Genomic DNA, 23240 nt, shown 5'->3' with positions numbered 1-23240 from the left:
TCACTCTATTGTAACACTATTTTATAAAGATCATGTTCTTGAACAGATAATAAATTTACTTATTTCATTTTACAATTTCATTCCAATAAAATTAAACACATCTAAATAAATGCATTCGTAGTTATGTAAGCAATAGTTGCCATTAATTTACACACAGAATTACAAATCAATATTATTGTGTAAAGTTTATTCATTTATATAAATTTTGAAGAGATATCCTTTTATCATAAACCATTTATAGTTAGATACAGTTAAATAACACACAAACCAATTTTTTATGTTTCCGCAATTTAGTATACCTACACATACATTTGGGCAAACTACCACGTAAATATTCATCAAACGTTATTAATGTACTTAATAAATGAAGGCATAATACACTTACTCACTTATTGTATTTATAAAACTAAAGATTTAAACAAGATACATTTTGTTGACGGTAGACGGATCAATTTATTCATTAAGATTAAAATAATCAAATTTCTAATTAGTTTTTTATTTTTCAATCTCATAATAGTTACAATGAATTATTAAATATACTGATTTTCGTTCTATGCACAATAAGTAAAACATTCCACAATAGAATAGTGATTCAGTGGGTATCCTCTATTAGGTTCCTAACATAAAGCATAACATGCAAGTATCTACTGTCTTAATTAAAAAGGTCACTTCCAGAAATTATTTAAAAGGTTTTTCCACCACAAACATCTAAATTAATTGTTATAAAATTTATGTATGGCAATATCATAATTACCTAATTAACATTACGTTACGTTTTGTCCAAATCATTAAACATTTCTCTTCTTCAACTTCAACTCTCATAGTGTATTCGTAATTTTTATGAATTACCTACGACGCGTCATAATCATATTATTTGTAAGTAAGTAAGTACGTACTTTTAAGTATTTATTTACTTCATCATTTTTACATTTGTCACAATTGATTGGGCCGGCCGGTCCCTTTTATTTATTTCATTTCATTAATGCAATACTCATTTATTGGTACAGTCTATTTTATATTTATTTTATAGTCGACTTTTATTAATTAATATATTATGAAATTTTAGTCATTAACACTTGCTATGCATAGCCTTTTTTTAATGGGGTCACGTTTTAAGATCACATTTATTTAAAAGATCTCCCAACTATTTTCACGGAGAGAAGCTCGTCTACACCATGATCAAATGAAGGATCTGACACCCTATTACTGTACCTTGTACCATTATTATATTTTATTTATATACTTATTTTAACTATATTGTCATAAAACGGGTCCACTTTTAAGATCCTATTGATCTCCAACGGTTTTTTTTACAGAGAAATCTCGTTTACACTGATTAAACTGAAGGATTTGACACCGTTTGTGCCTCTAGTTATGAGGTAGGGCAACCTTATCCTTTCTTCCTATCTCTACATAAACAAAACTCTGAAACATTCAATCTCAACATAATATTCTCGTATTTCAACTATGTCCACTATCATAACCAACACCAACTATCAAACCATTCAAAACGAATACTTTAGCATAATTATTTTGTTGACATTTGGGTGATCAGTCCAAAAGTGTAATAAAACATTATGGCTAAAGTATTCCCTGTTTCTAGATTATCTACCACATCTTACATATTCATCATCATTTAATTGTCAATCATTATTTTCAGACTCATTTAACTACTTCTACCTGCTATTTACCTATCACCGTTCTATCACTATTTGGAATGTAGCTAATGCAACTTATATTGATGCAAAGCTATTTTAATACATTCCTATAGCTATTCTTGTAATAACTCTCTCAACATTATTCCTACGTTTCCTCATCGCATATAAGTAAAAGTCAATTCCGTGAATTATTAGACACATCATTCTATTTAACTACCTATCTATGTCTCATTTTTTTTTATCTAATGCTTTTTAATGTAACTTGAAAATGAAAATTAAACATTTTTAGATAACCCACTGTTGAGAAAAATAACAAGTTAAACGGATTGCTGCATCCTATTATTCTACGAGTAGTAACAAGAATTCCAAATAAAATAGTTATGATACTTATCGAATAACAAAGATTACATTGAGCTAATTTGCAAAATGATTCCTGGTATAAACATTGTTTGTGTTAGTGTTCGTTTCTCTATAAAGAAGGGCTTCATATTTCGCAAAATGCTGATGCTACAACACGTGTCGACAAATATGGTTCGATGCAAAATGATGCAATCACCTATCTAGCAAAAGTAAGACGATGTTTTAAATTATTATGCAATTCAACTATTGTAATTTACAATTAATTCTACAAATCAATGTATTTTTTAAAATCTATAGATGTAATAATAAAACTATCAACATTTTAACGCAATAAAATTGTTATAAGAAATCATATGATTTAACTTTAAACAAGAATTTAAATGTATACGGACATACTGATTACGATGTTTTACTTAATATTATTATTATGCAAAAAAAATGATTGGATATTACAATCTTGAATAATTGAAAGCCTAAAAAGAGTTGTTACTTATAAAATTCCAAATCTGATTGTACCTAATTACTTACGCCAATACATTTTTTACATTTAAATTTGAGAAAACCAAATTAAAAAGTTTTATGTAACATCATGTATTTTGTATGCAAACTGTGCAAATAATACCTAATGTGATAAAGAAATAAATGAGAAATTAACCTAAATCTTTGAGAAAAAAATAAACAAATTGCTTCAGGCGGGATTTGAACCCACGAAATATTCACGAATTTAACCATATAAAATAATTATTTTGTAAGTGTGTACTACGGAGAGATTAAACTGAATAATTTCAATATTATGAACAATTGATATAATATTTCATCAAGTTAATAAATACATCATAATTTAATAAATAGCCAATGGACTTTACCTCTATTTCAATGTAACTTTTGGAATCATTATGAAAACAAACTAACTATAACTGTTTTTTTTTGTGAATAAAGCATAATTCAAATAAATAAATAAAATAATTTTCTCTACTAGTTGGTAACTGTTTTAAACAATTTTACGAATTGTCGTATGTAATTATGTACTATTAATGGGGTAAAATCATGAAAAATGTTTATTAACAAAATAACATTAAGGATGTAAATGAGAAGTAAAAGCTTATTTTCGCAATACAATAATTTGTAAATTACTTTGCCAAAAAAAAATATTTTTAAAGAAATTTGTTTAAAACATCATAATATTCGTACAGGCATCTAAAAATAACATTTCATCCAATCAGCAATTTTAACCTATCGCTATTCCTGACGTGTAGAGCTACTTCAAAATGCAATAATCACAGTATGTAAAGTTATTTATAGGATTAATGGAGTAATGGAATGAATAATTAATCATATCACTTACCTTTAAAATAAAATTTGAGTAATTTTACTGTCGTAGAGCAGCAATCTATGTTGATAAAATTAGTTAATTCCAGTGAAGCAAAAAAAATTACGTTGTTTGTATTTACCAAAATTTAAGTACCAATTATAGCATAATAATGAAAATAGAATTGATCCGTCCATTCTCATTTACCGTAATATAATAATGTAGCGTACATACTAGGTAACTTAGCGTGGCCACGTAAAAGTTAAATTAATAAAATTCCATTAAGGGAAAAAGAAAAAAAATATATACTATGGGATTGCCGTGTCTTCTCCATTTTTTCGAAACTGCGTCTTCTCCTTATCCATTGACACGCATGACACTCCCGGCGGGAACCACAATCGTCACGGCTCCAACAACACCCAGCGCCCAGCAACAAACATCATCGACATCGGACTCCTACCATCGCCCGGCACCCAGCATAACTCGCCATTATTCCATTAGTTCATTTTGCTTCATTTTCAAAAACCTTGAGCACCATCATCGCCCGGCTGCTATCAAAATGTCTCCTCCAACGCACTTGATTTATTTTTCGTAGATATTATTTACCGCATCATTTCAAATTAATTGATCGACTTTAAAATTGTTAGTCCATTTTTCACTATCACATTTCACATTATAATAATTATGTGCACAGCACTGCCCTAAGGCAGCACTGGCAGGGTCGCCATGTAATGTGGGGACCAAGGAGATGGAATCAAAGATGTTAATTGGTCGACGATCGGTTTAATACTGCCTTAAAATGGCTTACAGCTAACTTATAAGTATAACTATGCCTAAGGAGAGGTGTGTCATACACTACAGTGTATAAAAAGTTTAGAAGCTTCATTCTAACCCTGAAAACCAGGTTTTCAATGGGCTGTATTATTTAGTAGCTTAAATCAATCGATAAGTTATCATTCAAATGAGTTCGTGACCATACGCCACTGTCGCCAAAGTCTATGGAAAGTCGCAGACAGCAATTAACAAGGACAATAGGCGCATGGTGGTGACAATATGCCAAACCCTCCAATTGTCTCTGGTAGATTGGAGAGCTGCACCTACAAGGTGGACCGACGACATCGTAAAGGTAGCAAGGAAGCGCTGGACGCTAGCCACTACCAATCGATCAACATGGAAAGCATTGGGGGAGGCCTATGTTCAGCAGTGGACGTCCTATGGCTGAAATGATGATGAGATTGGAGAGGGTCCTGCGGATACTAAGTGTATAACAAACTTGCAAATACGCGTACGCGTCTAGGACGCTACGCCACCGTGAACATTGACGTTAAATGACCTGATGGCGGAGTGACCTGATGATGGAATGGAGGCCACACGCTGCGCTTCGCAGCGTAGAACGTCACCGATGACCTCATAAAGGTAGCAGGAAGGCGCTGGATGCAGGCCGCCACTAACCGGCCATTATGGAAATCAATTGGGGAGGCCTGTGTTTAGAAGTGGACGTCCTGTAGCTGAAATGATGATGATGATGAGTGATAAATTGTATTTGATGATGATGATAATAATTATGTTTCCAGGACGTCGACAGTCCACGCTACGATACTCCCGCACGGGTGACAGTGGCGAGCGATTTCGCCAACCGAACATACCCACTGTTCATCACCGCTCGTCAGCAGAAAGGTACGTTTATTTTACTTTGATCAACTACTAGCAAGTTCCCGAAGTCCAGGTTGGACCGACGCCCTCATAAAGGTAGCAGGTAGGTGCTGAATGTAGGCGCTACCAACCGGGCGATGTGGAAATCATTGGAGGAGACCTATGTTCTGCAGTGGACGTCCTGTGGCTGAAATAATAATGATGATGACTAGGAAGTTAAGGTGGAATTGCTTCTATCTTTAATACCGCGATGCAGGTTTACAGACACGGAGGCGTGTGCCTCAGTAAGCATGTATCAGCGCCATCTGTCGAGTGACGCCTGATAACAATGTGTAGGGCTAGTCGATAGATGTCGCCACCAACAATGTCTCAGTAGCTCGGCAAGCTAAAGGTGTTTATTGATTAGGGAGAAATAATTATGCGCACACCAAGCCTCCGCTCCGCTTTGGTGCAAACCGGGCAAAGGCGATTTTCACACTGCACCGCGGTCCGCGTGGCGACATATAACGACGAACGAATCCCGTGCGCAGACGCGTTGTCAGTGTGTTGTGCCGCGCGTGTTTTCTATACAAACTGAGGTACTTCAACTTGCATATAATGATTAAATCTGTCGTCCCGCGTACCGCGGCGGAGCGCGGTGCAGTGTGATAATCGCCAACTTTTAATAATGATAATGTTATTTCTTCCAGGCGTGTTCTCCTGGCAACTCCCAATGCTAGTCCAGACCCCGGTCAGCCTGGAGCAGTTCACGAACATATCCCGGACGCTGTGCCCTCACAACAACCCCTACTCTGAGGACGAGGAGTCGTGCGGTAAGGTTTTTAGTTGGAATATCTTCTTATTGATTTGTTTAAAGGCATCAAGCCAAATAATTTGGTAAAGTCCGGTCGCCGAGCACGTAGAATTTCGTCCAATGACCCCAAGCTACCCATCCTTATCGCTCGCGCGTAATTGCTGTCGCGCTCGCACACTCACTTCGGACGCGCGTCGCACAGTCGCGACAGCAATATAATCACGCGCGAGCGACAAGGATGGGTAGCTTGGGGTCATTGGACAAAATTCTACGTGCTCACAGACCGGGCTTTACATAAGGCGAACTGAATACTTAATGCCACGATAGCCGAACGGTTTAGGGGTGACCGACTCGTGATCCGGGGAACGCGGGTTCGGTCCCCGCCGCCACTCGACTATTGTGGTGAGCTCACTTGTGACACAAGCATATTTAGCTTAGCACGAGGGGCTAACGGGACTATTAGTAATTTGTGCAATAACGATTACTAATAATCCTTTGACAGATTATTTAAAGTGACAGTTAATGTTATTGTCTATTTTTAATTCTTCTGCCCATAAAATGTTTCTGTAAATAATTTACTGATAAATAACGACAGCGGGAGTTCTGAAGGTAAGTCTAAGTAAATGTCGTTATGTGCCTTAATATTGAACTAAGTACTTTTAAGAATTCTAAGAATATTAGACCAAATCCAGTGAGGTTGAGTGTAAAATTTGACAGGCAATTGACAGCTGTCAGTCTGACAGAATGTGTGGAATGCTCATGAAATGTCAGAAACATCAATTCCATCTGAAACGACACATATTTAATTAAGAATAGGTTATAAAATGTTAGTATATTTGAAATTTAAGAATCTCTTTTATATTGCGACAAATAATTTTGTTTTAATGTCGAAAGACAAAAGTAAAAATAATAACACGGTCCCAAAATGCTATAATTTATTTTTCTTTCTGTTCACGCCTCCTTAGAATGTGGGATGTGGATTAAAACCAACTGTGGGCCTGTTATACGTAAATAAATATTCATTATACTTGCGGATTGACACGGCTTTCATTGGATGTACTGGATATATAGGGTGGCTGAACAAAATTTATTTTATTTTAAACTTTATCTTTAACAAAAAACAATGATTAAAATTTTTAATCGTTATTTCTTAGGCTTGTTATATTATACGGACAGCTCGAGCAGTTAGCCAGTGATAAATACAGGGTGTGGTTTTGTAAAATTTTGTAAAAATAATGCCCATCTTAGGGTTAATAAACACATAAAAGTAGAAAAATAAAAAAATTACTAAAATTTTAACTATTACTTTATTAGTAAAAAACCTTGTTCAAACACGTCTTACAACTTTCGAGACGACGTTAACTGCTCGAGCGGTTCCGTTTGTGTATTTTAAATTTTAATACTAAAAGGACATCATCCATTTTGGTCCAAAATCAAAAGTGCCGGCCAAAAAATAAAAGTGCTGTATTCTGATAGAATACGTCCGCCTTAGCATTTATTACTATGGCACCAAAGCTGTAGCACCACTGTGCATCGTGGTATTTGAGTTCTAAAAATATATGAAACGACTGACTTTGATCTCAAATACTACGACGCACAGTGGTGCTACAGCTTTGGTGTCATAGTAACAAATGCTAAGGCGGACGTATTCTGTCAGAATACAGCATTTTTTTTTTATTGGCCGACATTTTTGATTTTGAACAAAAAATGTATGAATCGTCGATGAATTTTAGATCTCAAATACTCGACGCACAGTGGTGCTACAGCATTGGTGCCATAGTAACAAATGCTAAGGCGGACGTATTCTGTCAGGATACAGCACTTTTTTTTTTATTGGCCGACACTTTTCATTTTGAACAAAAAATGTATGAATAGTCGATGACTTTTAGATCTCAAATACTCGACGCACAGTGGAGCTACGGCTTTGGTGCCATAGTAACAAATGCTAAGGCAGACGTATTCTGTCAGAATACAGTACTTTTTTTTGTTGGCCGGCACTTTTGATTTTGGACCAAAAATATATGAAACGTGGATGATGTCCTTTGTTTTAAATTACATTGATATTACTATGAAACTAGCGCCCTCTATGTGTCAAACGTCATTCGTCAAACCCGTGTCAAACCGCACACAATAATCACTTACACATCTGTCAATTGTTGATATTATACAGATTAGTTTAGATGTCAAAGGTAAGATTCCATTTTGACATTGACATTCCATCAAATCATGGCTACAAATTCACTGTATGATTGTGTTTTCACTCTTTTTCTAGTTAGTAACGTAAAAAAGTAGAATAAGCACATAGACCAGGGGTGTTCAACCGGTCGATCGCGACTATTAGTACAGTCGATCGTGGCAAGTTAAAAAATACATGATTGTGTACTAAATAGAGATGAGACGTATTTACTAGAACAGATCCACACACTAGGTATTTTACAATACTAAGTGGCACCTATTCCAATTTTTAAAATACTTGATCCACCTAGTATTTTTTAAATTACACGATTTCCGACCCTACCATCAAAGTAATAGAGGTTATTATTGCATAATCCGTAGTCGTCCACCTAGTATTTTTTAAATTACACGATTTCCGACCCTACCATCAAAGTAATAGAGGTTATTATTGCATAATCCGTAGTCGTGTATTACGCGCACCGCGTATTTCTTATGTGCGAACGTAGAGATTCACTCCGTCTCTGTCTGACAAACAAATTTGAGCGCAGGCAGGTGTGAGATAGGAATAGCCTGTTGAAGTATGAAGGGAGGATATCAATAAATCAACAGCCAGCAAAAACATTATTATTCAATTTCAAATTGCATTATTAATACTACGGTTGTATCTTTTCAAAGAAAATTGTATTTTAAAGTCATAATACGTGGATTAGTCCGCACTAGTCGCGTCAAGTATGGTAAATTACTACGTACTAGGTGGAATAGGTATTTGGATCAAGTATTAATAAATACTTGGAATAGGTGCACCTAGTATCAAATTTACCTAGTATAACCCATCTCTAGTACTAAACTATGCTGTTTCATTTAAGATATCAAGAAGTGTAAGTGGTAGATCGTCCAGGGTATCGTTAGTAAACAGTAGATCTTACGTCTAATCAAGTTGGCCACCCCTGACATAGACATTCAACATGTGACTTACTGCCTAGCAATAAAGTACGAATTCGCTCGCAGTTGAGCTGCTTGAATTTAATTATTTTCGTATTTTAGATCCACCAAAATTGCAATACATGCAAAGAACAAAACGTGTATGTATTGCATTCTCATATTCATCATATTTACATTGTTTCGTGTCGTAGCAATAAACTTTAAATTGCACAGATGCCATTTCGATATTGAAATACCACTATTATTATAATGATCACAGATTAAGCTTGTAGATAACCCATTCCTTTCGTTTGAGATACTATTTTACTTTTAATTCTTAACTGCATTTTCTGTGTGCGCATATTGCTTTACGTGCACGTATTTAAAACATTGAGACATGGCACATAAACATTTGAATATTGTAATGAGGGTTTTCGCGTATGAAAAATCCACCAGATGGCAATACGTAGACGCGAGGTCCAAATGCTGCATGATTGGTTATTTTTGACATGACATTGACAGACATGTCAAAATCCACCAATCACGCAGCAGTCAGACCCCACATCCACGTCCCGCCATCTAGCGGATCTTTCATACGCGAAAACCCTCATTGGTATTACCGTTCTAATCATGAATACAAGCATGACACAAAAAATATTGAAAAAACTTATCAATATTGAGGGTGTAAAAAATGCTTCACCTTCGAGAATAGAGAAAAAATATATTTGGCAGTCAAAAAATTAATATTGTTATTAATAAAATAATATTTTTTTAACGCAATGTAAAGACAGTGCAAACACATGCATTTTTAATGTTAATTGACAGAAAGAAAGGAAGAAAGATTTTTTTACACCCTATATTTTTATTTACTTCATTTTCCACGTCAAAGAGAAGTGGCCAAAAAGTTGATAACACATAATATTCCAATTGTAACAAAGACGTTGCGAACTTATTGGCTGCTTGTCAAGAACTATTTGTCGCTGACTGTACTTTTATCATTAAGCCACGCCCACCTCACGCCCACATCTTGACTCTCTGTATAATATAACAATGAACAGATGTCCAACAAAAGCACAACCACAAAATTGCTTTCTTTTCAGATGTATCATCTTTGAACAATCCAATCGTACACCTGACATCTTCATCACCAGACGATATAAAAGTCACGATTGTAGTCGAAAAAGTGGTGGACTTCTTCATACCTTTAAACTCAGAGACGAATTTGACAAGCACGCCCAGTCAGCCTAAATACTACTTCTACCCTTTCAAGCAAGGCCCCAATGACATGATGGATCTGTCAACGCAAAACGTCAAAAAGAAGCACATGTGTCACGAGGAATTGAATGATAAGGAACAGAGTCAGTTGAACTCGTATTTTTTGAGGAGTAGCTTCCTGAAGGATGAGGATGGATGGATGTCCAGGCCGAAAAGTGTGATCGTTATGATTGAGTCGGATGATGACATATGCGCGGTGGTGTCAATACAGAATTACTCGGTAAGTAATTGTTTAATTATCATCATGATTTTGTATCCACTGCAGCAGAACGACCATCTTTAATGAGGGTTATTGTTTCACTCATCAGTTGGCGCCACAGCCCCCCTGAAAATAACTCTAGATACGCCAAGGACCCTACCTATGATCAGAATTTGCCACGGGCCTCGGATGGTATAGTTACGTCACTGGCCTTCCTCCTTGCTACCTTTATGAGGTCGTCGGTCCACCTTGCGGGTGGACTATCGATACGTGTCCTCTACTCCAGAACCTTGCTGTCCCATCGGCCGTCAGTTGGGTATGTAGGGCACATCACATAGTACGCAGAACTGACGGCTGACAGCGACTTTAGTTCGTTTACGGATCTCCTCATTTTCCATAGCGCACTGTGCAACTTTGAGCTTCTAATGCCACCTGCAGGGAAAGTACTCTTAATTTAATACTGTTAAAATAAAGGAATGTTTTCTGTGAGTAAAATTTTCTATCTACAGTATTAAGATTACTTCCTCCAGGTGGCATAACAAAATTCCACCCTGTATATTTTTTAATAATAAACTTTTTTGTTCCAGTGTCCAGTATTTGACAACGAAAGAGACATTTTATACGATGGCTATTATCTAACAATGACTCGACGAGGGGGCATCACTCTGACGGTACGTTTAACCCTTTTTGACAGTGGGAATATACTTCCCACCGTATTTTGTACTTATAATAAAAAATATTTGTTTTTCAGCAAGACACATTCCCCAAGGGTTTCTACATAGTGTTCATAGTCAAGACCTCAGACGACGACTGCACGGACCGAGCCGCCAACAGCTCGCTCCCCAAGATGGCGCATTATTTGGGCTGGGGGGGAGAAAGCGTGGTCTATGTACCTACCAACGACGGAAGAGTCAAGCAATTCAGGTACGTCATCATCATCATCATCATTTCAGCCACAGGACGTCCACTGCTGAACATAGGCCTCCCCCAATGATTTCCATAATGACCGGTTGGTAGCGGCCTGCATCCAGCGCCTTCTTGCTACCTTTATCAGGTCGGTCCACCTTGTGGGTGTGTGGTAGGTCATCATCATCATCATTAGGTCATTTAGCCACTGCCGAGTCAACCTCAGTCTTCCCGTGGATGTCGTAAGAGGCGACTAAGGGACAAATATGCGAGCATCAGGCCTCCCCAACCCGTCTGGCCAGCGTGGGGAGTGTAGGACAAATCCTCTTGCCTCTGGTAAATTAGAGAGGGTCGTGCTCCTGCAATGGAGATTATATAAACTGATGATGAAGCCTATGTCACGTCTTGCGTCTAAAGCCTGGTCCGTGAGCACGTAGAATTTTGTCCAATGACCCCAAGCTACCCATCCTTATCGCTCGCGCGTAATTATGCTCGCACACTCACTGCGGGCGCCCGTCGCACAGTCGCGACAGCAATATAATTACACGCGAGCGATAAGGATGGGTAGCTTGGGGTCATTGGATAAAATTCTACGTGCTCACGGACCAGGCTTTATAAATAAACCTAAAACCTCTTTGTATTTAGTGCAGATTCTATTATCTATCTTTAACCTATAGACCAGCGGTTCCCGAATGGTGGTCCGCGGAACCCTGGGGTTCCGTGGAAAGGCCGCGAGGGTTCCGTAAAAAATATTATCCCACGTTTCGTGACCGACGTTGTTCGCTCGCACCGACTTGTTTACGCACAAGGGAGGGGCAGGGCGTGCGGGCGGAGTAGTACGGGGGTTCCGCTAGGGAAAGTGTAATCAATTAGGGTTCCTTGGCAAAAAAAAATTGGGAAACCATAGACAATGCATTTACTTAGCAGACACGATTAGGGAGCCCGCGCACTAAGCAGCCAAGTGTGTTCATATACCGGATTGGCTGCCATAGTTAGACTGTCTAAAGCCCGGTCCGTGAGCACGTAGAATTTTGTCCAATGACCCCTAGCTACCCATCCTTATCGCTCGCGCGTAATTATATTGCTGTCGCGACTGTGCGACTGGCACCCGCAGTGAGTGTGCGACCGCGATAGCAACATAATTACGCGCGAGCGATAAGGATGGGTAGCTTGGGGTCATTGGACAAAATTCTACGTGCTCACGGACCAGACTATAGAAGGCTTAAATAACTCATTCAAGATTTATGCCCGTATTCATAAACATTACTATGAGATCCCACAGAGTGACACACGAACCAATCACAGAGCTCTATTCAACGCTGTGCGTTCGATATCACTTAAGCAAGCATCGTTTGTGAATACGCGCGTTATTTTTGTTGCAGTTTCAAAATAATCGAGACGATCTCCTACCAAGAGTACTTGATAGCAGCGGGCGCGGCGCTGGCATTTTTCTTATCATTCTACGTGGCTTTCATCATCGTCATCATCTGTCAGAGGCGAAAGATTTTAGGGAGCACTGCGACCATTGACAGCGCGAATACTGAAGGTGAGAATAAGAATAAATAAATTTATTACTGTATAAAAACTTAGCGTAAAGGTGAGACCGAATGAAAGACACATGTGTCTAGTGCAACCTAGACCGTGGTCTGGGGTACACGTGTAATCTACGTGGGGTATCTAGTACCCCACGTAGATACTATAATATGAATAAAACCCCTGAGAACGTCAATAGCGACTACTGTGACAGACGACAGCGCGGACACTGAAGGTAAGATACTTGCGCATCTTAGTTCAAGCCCTCACTGGACACTGCAGCTTAAACAAGCACTTGTCCACTATGGGACTGTCCGAAACAAGAACGTGCAGGATGTGCCAAGAGGCAGATGAAACGCCACTACACATGCTCACGGACTGCGGACCTCTGATGCGCAAGCAGAGCTTACACCTGGGCAAACACATCCTAAGCCCACAAGATGTAAAACATATCGCCCCCCAAAAGATACTGCACTTCCTAATGGATGCAGGACTCGGAGGCGAACTGTAAGGAAAACAGCGGCGATCACAATAGATCGATAACGGTCGCAGTGATACTAGGACTTTATTGAACTAGAATAGCCGCTCAACACAAATAAAAAAAAATTAAAAAAAAAAAAGATACTTAACGTCCTGGGGTGCATTAGTACCCCATGCTGTAGTACTAAATCTAACCAAACCCTAAAAGATGTCAGTCGCTTGCTATGGCAACGTGCTGGGGTGCAGTGACACCCAGGGTGGAAAAAAATCATGATTTTTTTATTTTAATCAAAAAAATCAGATTTTTTTGAATAAATTGTGATTTATTTGATTTATATTGATTTTTTTGATTTTTATTCGATTTTGCAATCATTGCCTTAGTTTTTCATGCGGAAAACATGTTTATTTAGGTGCAATTGAGGTATAGTACTGGGAACAAGCCAAAAAAGTTAAATTATGTAAGATGGTATGTCATATTTTTACTGAAACAAGAAAAAACTCGTCAAAAACAGCTCGTCCAAAGTGGTGTCTGTTTCCATTACAAAAACACGAATATCTTTTTACAAGTATCAATTTTATTTTTCTGTTCTGGTTCTGGACAGCAGTACATTTCTAATAATAGTTACATAAATATTAGCTATCCGAAGTTTCGAATGTTGCCATCCCTCTCACTCAAACCGAGATGCTAGCATGAGCGACGGTGACAGAGCTACTCGTGCCAAGAGTACTTGATAGCAGCGGGCGCGGCTTTGGCCTTCTTCTTATCATTCTACGTGGCTTTCATCATCGTCATCATCTGCCAGAGGCGACAGATTTTAGGGAGCACTGCGACGATCGACAGCGCGAATACTGAAGGTGAGATACTTAGCGTGGGGTATAAATACACCCCAGTTGATGATCTCCACAATACCCCCCAAGAAATGCGAAGACCGAGGTTAGATACGCTTGTTTTTGTTCTGGGGTGCACTAATACCCCAATCTGTCTGGTGCTGGGGTGTGCTAATACCCCGGTAAAATATGTTAATTAACTATACTGACGTCAGATACTTGACAGACGACAGCGCGAATGCTGAAGGTGAGATACTTAGCGTGGGGTATAAATACACCCCAGTTGATGATCTCCACAATACCCCCAAGAAATGCGAAGACCAAGGTTAGATACGCTTGTTTTTGTTTTGGGGTTCACTAATACCCCATGCGATAGGACTGACTGGTACAAGAAGCTACTGTGTCGCCATCTGGCGCACAACACGCGTATATTTTCTTCTTTCCATAACAAATCTTTTTTTTTCCATGGGTGAAGAATACGCGCGCAAACGGCACTCTTACCCTTAGTCAACAATACCCAGATAAAACCAGATGTTTGTAAGTTACCTTAACAGTGCGAATATCGAGGGTATTATATTTAACGTCCTGGGGTGCCCTGATACCCCACTCTGACACCACGTTAAAATGTGATTTTACTAAATTAAGATTTGCAAAAATTTTACCAGCCTTGAGAAAAGATAAGTTCCAAAATTATGAAATTAAAATACCACTACTTTGACTACAATACAATGATGTTACTATGGGCCTCATAAGAAGGCTCAAGGTCACCCAAAGGGCGATGGAGCGGGCTATGCTCGGAGTTTCCCTGCGTGATCGAATCAGAAATGAGGAGATCCGCAGGAGAACCAAAGTGACCGACATAGCTCGCAGAATTGCTAAAATCAAGTGGCAGTGGGCGGGGCACATAGCTCGCAGAGACGATGGCCGTTGGGACAGGAAAGTTCTCGAGTGGCGACCACGGGCTGGAAGACGTAGCGTGGGCAGGCCTCCTTAGTAGGAGGTCCGACCTAGTGGTGGACCGACGATCTGGTAAAGGTCGCGGGAAGAGCCTGGATGCGGGCAGCGCAGGACCGTTCATTGTGTAAAACCTTGGGGGAGGCCTTTGTCCAGCAGTGGACGTCATTTGGCTGAAACGAACGAACGAACGAACAATAATCTTACAGAAGGCCGCCTCACACCCGACGCCATCGGTCGCAGCGCCCCCGTAGCGGTGACAGATGCAAGCGGCTCTGGCGAGAGCTCGACGCGACGGCGACGCGTCGGCGACGGAGACGGAAACCTGTCTTCGCAGCGGACCGGTAAGTGGGGTGTAATGTTACCCCAACATTTGTGGGGTAAATACAGGTAGGCCAAAAAATAATGAACATGTAAAATTTGAAGATTTTCAAGGTTTGTGGATATGGTATTTCCCTATACAGGGTGTTAGGTAAATGGGTATATGAGCCGACACTAGCCCATGTTAACATGGGCATATAAATGGTATGGTGAAGTCAGAAATTTGATATCATCATTTTAATTTTTTTAAGTTACATACAAAATAAATTTTACAAAATCCGATTTGTATGAAAAAAATAATAATTAAAATGAAGATATCAATTTTCTGACTTCACCATACCATTTATATGACCATGTTAACATGGGCTAGTGTCGGCTCATATACCCATTTACCTAACACCCTGTATACACGCACGTAAGGTTAAAATGATTTTGTTCAAAGAGGTTCGGCGAAATAAAGGTTGGGAAAACCTGCTCTAATTGTCTGCGTGGCGTCTTACATGTACTCACGGCTTGAATTTTCATACTGTTTAATCGGTATAGTTCCAAAATACTGAACTGTCCTATCCATGACATTGACAGCGGGGCGCCACCGTCAATACCGGATCGCTGGTTCCGATTTTTGCCATGTTGGAAACCATATAGTTGAACGATGGTAGCGCCCCCCTGTCATTGAGTTTGGTGGGACAGCTCAGCGTGGGTCATCTATATTAATATTAAGAATGCGAAAATAACTCTCTTTATTATTGGAATAAGGTTGTGTATTGGAATAACTTTGGTTGTCACGAACTATTTGACGCTGACTGTCACTGTACCAATAGTGAACCTATTCCAATGATATTAAAGTCCAATTCAAATTGCAGCGGATTGCAGTTCGTCGTCTGACACCGAGTCGGACTTCTCTACGCTCGACGACGCCAACACAGAGAAAGACGTGTACAGATTGGGCGGGAAACTGTGCGTCGCTAATCTGGCCAAGTAAGTAAAATTATTATTTCTATACGTAATCCTAATTAACATTTAGCTAGTCGCGCCTAAATGCTTACTATTAGTCGCATGGGGTCCGCTGGACCCCAAGCACCTCTGTACGGCATGTGTGTTATCGCCGTGGCTAGTAGAACCCTTAAGATGGGAGGTACAGCTGAGCTAGAAAGCTAAAATAGTGAGACACGGGTCTTAACGCGCCGTTTATTAATGAGTTACATTATGTACTCACGGCTTGACGTTTCGGCTGCGATGCTGCAGCCGTGGTCACAAGCAGACTGGCGGCTCGCGGCGTCGTCCGGAAGGGCGGGCTTGAAGATTTTCAACTACCCTCAACCTCATATTGTCATTTGTTACACTACCACTAGTGATGTTACCACGACACACAACACTGACTGCATTTATTAATCACCGGATTCCACACTGGTGACAATTTAAATCCGTCCTCGATCGAAATTTTTATGGTTTTTAATTTCAATCGCTTCTTGAACTATCCTAGAAAAGAGAGCTAGAAAGCTACTACGAGTAGAACACACAATCACGCAAGTGTAATGTTTGCAGAAATATCCGATGGGGTCCAATGGACCCCACGCGATGACGCGACTATTTAAGGGTTAAGTAGTTGTGATTTCAAATAAATATTATAGGTCTAGCTAGCGCATAATTGAGTAGGTGCCTGAGGTATGAGACCGGTGACATATGACGTGATAGAGTATACAGATCTGAAGCATATCTGAAATTTAACCGCTAGTCCTATGACATTATAAAGAGAAACAATTTGATTGTGTGTTTGTTATTTATTGAATAGGCTCTGAAATTAGAAAGAAGAAAGAAAGAAAATATTTTATTTGGCCCAACATATTAAATTATTACAGTATACAGTTTACATATTAAATTACTAGATCGATTTGAAAAAAAAAAACGATACGTTTACGATCTCTTTCCAGGTTGATAAATGATGTGCTACGTATTTAATACGACCAACCCCCACTTATCGTAAGAGGCGACTCTCTTGTCTCTGGTAAATTAGAGAGGGTCGTGCTCCTGCAGTGGAGACTAACGTCGGTATTCACAAACATTACTATGAGGTCTCACAGTGCGCGTGGACGCACAGGGTGACACACGAACCAATCACAGAGCTTTATTCAACGCTGTGCGTTCGATTTTCTGCTTCACTTAAGCAAGTATCGTTTGTGAATACGGGTGTAAATGACCTGATGATGATGATTCTCCACAGATGCCGCCCGCGCGTTCTATCAGCGCGCTCCAAGATGTATCTGTGGAACGTTCTGACTGTGGCCGTGTTCTACACGCTGCCCGTCATACAACTGGTCGTCACATATCAACGGGTAAGTGTGTCATCGTCAAATTCAAACACACTTGGTGGGTAAAAGTTTTCTTACTAAGTCACACCGTTGCCACTTTCCATTGTTTTTTTTCGTGTACATTGCACGTAGCCTGGCTGACACATTTGGCTGCGTTTTAGGGTTCCGTACCCAATAAGTAAATACGGGACCCTATTAATAATATCGCTGTCTGTCACCAGGCTGTATCTCATGAGTCATGATAGCTAGACAGACAATATTTTTTTTTTTACATATTATGTATTTCTGTTGCAGCTATAACAACTAATACTAAAAACAATAAATTCAAGAGAGGCATACAACAAACGAGGTTGTTTTTGTTAATTATACTCGAAACTTTAATTTCACAAAGATACTATTTACTAATTTACCCATATAACCTTTAAGTTTATACGGAACTCTCGGTACGCGAGTCCGACTCGCACTTGGCCAATTATATTTATTTGTTTGAAACTCAACAGCTAATTTTACAATTTACATATTAGCTTGATTTCCATGCTCCAATCTTCAGCCAATTACACAGTTTCCTAACTTTTAAACTTTCAAGTTCCATTTCAACTAAAATAGAAAAAAATCGTCAAACTGTAAGTACATACGAGTATGTAACTCATATAAAAATGTCGCGTCGAGACCCGTGTTTCTCTATTTTAGTTTCCTAGCTATTTATTTGTATATTTACCCACATGTTTTGTCCGCAGCTCCTGAACCAGTCGGGCAACCAAGATCTGTGCTATTTCAACTTCCTGTGCGCGCATCCACTGCTAGTGCTGTCTGACTTCAACCACGTGTATTCTAACTTGGGATACGTGCTACTTGGGATCCTGTTTCTAGCTCAAGTAAGTAGTTAAAAGGTACACTTATCAATCCGGAAAGGGATGAACACGCTTTTAACCGCGAGGCAAGGCGTTTTATGCAAAGAATACATACCGCCTCGAGTTGATACGGTTATGATCCGTTTCCGGGTTCATAAGTGTGCTTCGTCCTTTAGCTGCTTTTTAGAAGCTAAATGCAGCGACCACACATTCCACACCGCACACTTAAAAATTGAGACGATTGAGTCGCTTTTCGGAAGCTCGACGCATTCCGATGCCCTTCTTACTACATATATCCTAGTTCCCACTGGGGTACGGATATACCCCAAGGTTATGACTGGGGTGCAGTTGTACCCCACTGCTATAGGACGTTAACCCCATCAGGGTATCCTACTAAGATGCTTTTATATGGTAGTGGATTGTTTTCACTGTGTCACGCAGTAATATCATAATTATACGGTTATAAAGTAAAAAAAATATTTCAATATTATACAGGTCTGGCGAAGGCAGCGACGTTACAGGGCCCGAGGCGTTGTAGAGGTGAGTGCCAAAATACAGGGTTTTCGAGGCGAAAATAGCCAAACGGCGTTAGTATGGAAACTACCGATTCGAATGTTGGTAGTCTTCTATTGAATTATTGTGGTGAACCTATTCGTAACAAAGCCTATTTTTAGCTTTCCCTTTATCCCAGGTAAGCGACAAAACGACGCGACATAATGCGATACTTCACGTGACATATTATGTCATATTCATATGTCACTTTAACAAACACCCTGTATACAACAACTACTTGATATTGTCGCATGGTGTTTGTCGTTCACCGGGTTAGGGCTCGTTCACACGGCAATGCAGTTTTGCGGGACTAATATGCAGGCTCTCAGAGAGCGCAAGCGAAAGGTCGTGGGTTCGATTCCCACGTTAAAACGTCCCAAAACACACTTATAGAGTTTACAACGACAGTCGTTTTGCCGTGGGAAAGAGCTATAAGTTGGAGGAGTTAATGGAATCTATACTAATATTATAAATGAAAGAAAGAAAGAAACATTTATTGCTATGGACATCACAAAAGACAAATGCGGAAAATAAAAAAAGCAAACAAGACAGAGGTAGCAAATAAAACATACAATTGGAAAGAAAGTAAACTGAACAGTGCCACCCTGTCGCACAGCAATGCCCATCGCAACGGGACCCCACTCAGCATAATGCCGTGGCCCCCGGTAAGGAAGGCCACGACGCTGGTTTTCAGTTTCAAATGCGAAAGTAACTCTGTCTGTCTGTCTTGCTTTCACGCCTAAACCACTGAACCGATTTTTAATAAAATTTGGCATAGAGATAATTTGAGTTCCGGGAAAGGACATAGGATAGTTTTTATCCCGGTTTTTGAAACAGGGACGCGTGCGATAAAGTTTTTCTGTGACAGACAAAATTCCTCGCGGTCGAAGCCGCGGGCGGAAAGCTAATCCTACTAATACTATAAATGTAAAAGTTTGGATGTTTGTTACTCTTTCACGCAAAAACTACTGAACGGATTTTGTTGAAACTTTACAGTATTATTGTTTGTAACCCAGATTAACATATAGGCTATAATTTATGCCGATCTGTGACACTAAATTTCACGCGGGCGAAGCCGCGGGCGGAAAGCTAGTTTTAAATAAAACTAATTCCCTTCCAGAAAGAGCTGGGTATACCGCAGCACTTCGGTCTTCTGTACGCGATGGGCGTAGCGCTGGTCAGCGAGGGACTACTATCAGCCGCCTACCACGTGTGTCCTAACAGCATGAACTTTCAATTCGGTGAGTTCTGCTAAAGTCCGGTCGCCTAGCAATTAGAATTTCGTCCAATGACCCCAAGCTACCCATCCTTATCGCGCGCGCGTAATTGCTGTCGCGCTCGCACACACACTGCGGGCGCCCGTCGCACAGTCGTGACAGCAATATTACGTGAAAGTGATAAGGATGGGTAGCTTGGGGTCATTGGACGAAATTCTATCTGCTCGGCGACCGGACTTTAGCTATTCGCATTAAAAAATGTTAGCGAAACGCTCTGATTGGTTATTCAAACATATCTCTCATCTTGGCTTACGTGGAAACCGGGCCTATACTTGGCCATAAGTAATTTTTGAAACAGAGATGCACACTCGCCAATATTTTATTAATTATTACGTATTATAAACAACGCTATGCCTGTTTCTGTGTGACGTCACCCATAACCAGTGAGTGCGAGAGAAAACGTGATATGCACTGTTTTATTATTACACCACCTGCCACGGGTCTTTGCGCCGAGTATAATATTTTATAAACTTCGCTTCATCTATGCTTTAAAAGCTTAATTGCAAAATATAACTGATAGGCTAGATAACAAAATTTCAAATATTTGTCCGTCAGACAGATAATTAGAAAATATTAGACTCATATTTTTATTTTCTTTCATAATTAAATAATAATAGTGCTACATCGAGTTGAAATGGCGCGTTACGTCACGCTTGAGTAGATTTTTTACTCAAAAGTGACGTCACGCGACATTTCCTTAATATAATACTGTAATTAAACAATTATGAAAAAAAAAATGTGTCGGACGGACGGACGGACTAAATAGAATTTCGATTCAATAGTGTCTGAGTTTCTTGCGCTGCTTCTTCTCAGCACTGGCCCATTTATTGTCCTGAAGCAGTGGTAGGGTTAATACTGGGACGTGTAAAAGTGCTTTTTTAAAGCCTACTTACAGAAATAAATGAGTTTTATGAGTTTATTACCCAGTCATTGTCCCTCTTTTAAAAAGATGACTTCAATGAATTATTCAATAAACTTCATTTTAATTATTTGTGTTTCTTAATACAGACACGTCATTCATGTACGTGACGTCAGTGCTATGCATGGTGAAGATATACCAGTCGCGGCACCCGGATATCAACGCGCGGGCGCACGCTACTTTTGGTGTGCTGGCGCTTATTATATTCGTAGGTGAGTAATTACTTGGGGTACATTTGCACCCCAATGCTTGATGGTACTAAATATAGCAAATAAAGTTTTTTTGAAAAATAATGTCATATTTAGATCCACGGGGATCAACTGGACTATTCTTAAAAAATGCTCTGGGGTACCATTGTACCCCAAAACATGTGCGGTCTTGATGAAATATGGACTCTTTAGAAGTTGTGAGTTTAATTCATAATAATAATTAAATTGTTCTTTTTATGTTAGTATGCAATTGAAAATCTGTAAGATTGTCAAGAAATAAGGACTATCTGTTTCAAAAATTACGATTTTCTTTAAAGTGATTGAGCTATGTTAGAAACAAAAAATCTATAACAGAGCTGGGACCTCAAATAGTACAATAACCGTATTACACCGTTTAAATATTATTATGTATACATATTAGATTATATATTTTGCTAGAAATAGTTCTATTAATAAAGTAATGTAAGCCTCTTTTTTGCCTGAGATACAGGAATTATAATTCTTAGTTCAGGCACGTATGTACTTTTACCTATTATAGTTTAATATTAGTCTATTGTTAAAAACTGTCAATAAGTTATTCAATAAAGAATTTATTTATTTATTTATTTACAACAAATGGTATCTTAAACATATTGGTGGTGGGGTAACTAAACACCCCAACCTTTAAAATAGTTGGATTGAAAATCACAAATATCTTGACCACTAGCGCTCGTACGTCTACGCTAGACAGTGAAATATGATTTTTGATCGTTATAAGCGCTTGTTCCCAACGAGTCACAGTGTTACAGTGTGACTGAATGGGAATAAGTGGTCTAAACTAGACTCGACTTAAAGAACGACGAATCTATACTTCTATACTAATATTATAAATGCGAAAGTAACTCTGTCTGTCAGTCTGTCTCTCTTTCACGCCTAAACCACTGAACCGATTTTAATTAAATTTGGCATAGAGATAGTTTGAGTCTTGGGAAAGGACATAGGATAGTTTTTATCCCGGTTTTTGAAACAGGTTGAAACGATAAAGTTTTTCTGACACAAAATTCAACGCGGGCGGAAAGCTAGTATAACCTAAAATGTGCCTCTTTCAGTTTTCCACTCCTAAGAGCGCTTTCGCATTTAAGCGATTTAGCAGCGCGACAAACGCGCGACAGTCGCGCTGCCGAGAATTTCATACTATGTGACAGCGGATGCATGCCTTCACATTATAAAAACGCCTCAACCCGCCGCTTCTAACGCCCTAATGTGAAAGCGCTCTAAAAATTTACTAAATTGTATTTCTGCAGGTCTGGTGGGCGTGTTAAACGCTAACTTCTACTTCTGGATCGCGTTCACGGCGCTGCACCTCGTCACGTGCCTCGTCATGACCTTCCAGATATACTATCTGGGAAGGTTCCGCTTGGGTAAGTATGGAAAAATGTAATATAGTTGTTGCTATCACGAAGGCGAGTGAGCTACATGTGTGCTGGCTCGCTACTGTTTGTTTTTCAAAAGTTTTGACAGACATTACACTATCGTTATGTGCATGTACACGTACACACACAAGTAAAGCCAGGCCTGTTTATCTCCGCGAGTTTACATCGAAAACAAAACACGCACGATGGCCCACCTACAGGATACTATTCGACAAGGCCTCATATACGAGCGAACATTGACTCACGCACGCGTATTCTTGTGTTCGTTCGTTCGTTCGTTTCAGCCGAAAGACGTCCACTGCTGGACAAAGGCCTCCCCCAAGGATTTCCACAAAGACCGGTCCTG

General features: G+C 39.3%; 1 protein-coding gene and 1 long non-coding RNA gene across 2 annotated transcripts in view; both read left to right on the top strand.

The window, feature by feature from the left end:
- The window catches only part of LOC135085715 (uncharacterized), a 138376-nt gene that overhangs the window by 99312 nt on the left and 15824 nt on the right, over positions 1-23240 (top strand). The window lies entirely within an intron of this gene.
- Positions 1-23240, top strand: part of LOC135085577 (SID1 transmembrane family member 1-like) — a 38383-nt gene that overhangs the window by 4142 nt on the left and 11001 nt on the right. Inside the window, exons 3-18 of the mRNA XM_063980349.1 lie at positions 4902-5004; positions 5670-5792; positions 9970-10364; positions 10931-11014; positions 11095-11267; positions 12632-12795; positions 13673-13683; positions 13970-14117; positions 15254-15388; positions 16229-16343; positions 17587-17698; positions 18412-18549; positions 19021-19065; positions 20198-20318; positions 21363-21485; positions 22766-22882. Coding sequence (XP_063836419.1) covers positions 4902-5004; positions 5670-5792; positions 9970-10364; positions 10931-11014; positions 11095-11267; positions 12632-12795; positions 13673-13683; positions 13970-14117; positions 15254-15388; positions 16229-16343; positions 17587-17698; positions 18412-18549; positions 19021-19065; positions 20198-20318; positions 21363-21485; positions 22766-22882 — 2107 coding nt within the window. The remainder of the gene's footprint in view (positions 1-4901; positions 5005-5669; positions 5793-9969; positions 10365-10930; positions 11015-11094; positions 11268-12631; positions 12796-13672; positions 13684-13969; positions 14118-15253; positions 15389-16228; positions 16344-17586; positions 17699-18411; positions 18550-19020; positions 19066-20197; positions 20319-21362; positions 21486-22765; positions 22883-23240) is intronic.

Source organism: Ostrinia nubilalis, chromosome 29 (genome assembly GCF_963855985.1).
Source record: "Ostrinia nubilalis chromosome 29, ilOstNubi1.1, whole genome shotgun sequence".
Classification (NCBI taxonomy): domain Eukaryota; kingdom Metazoa; phylum Arthropoda; class Insecta; order Lepidoptera; family Crambidae; genus Ostrinia; species Ostrinia nubilalis.
This window is presented reverse-complemented; position numbering and strand designations above follow the sequence as displayed.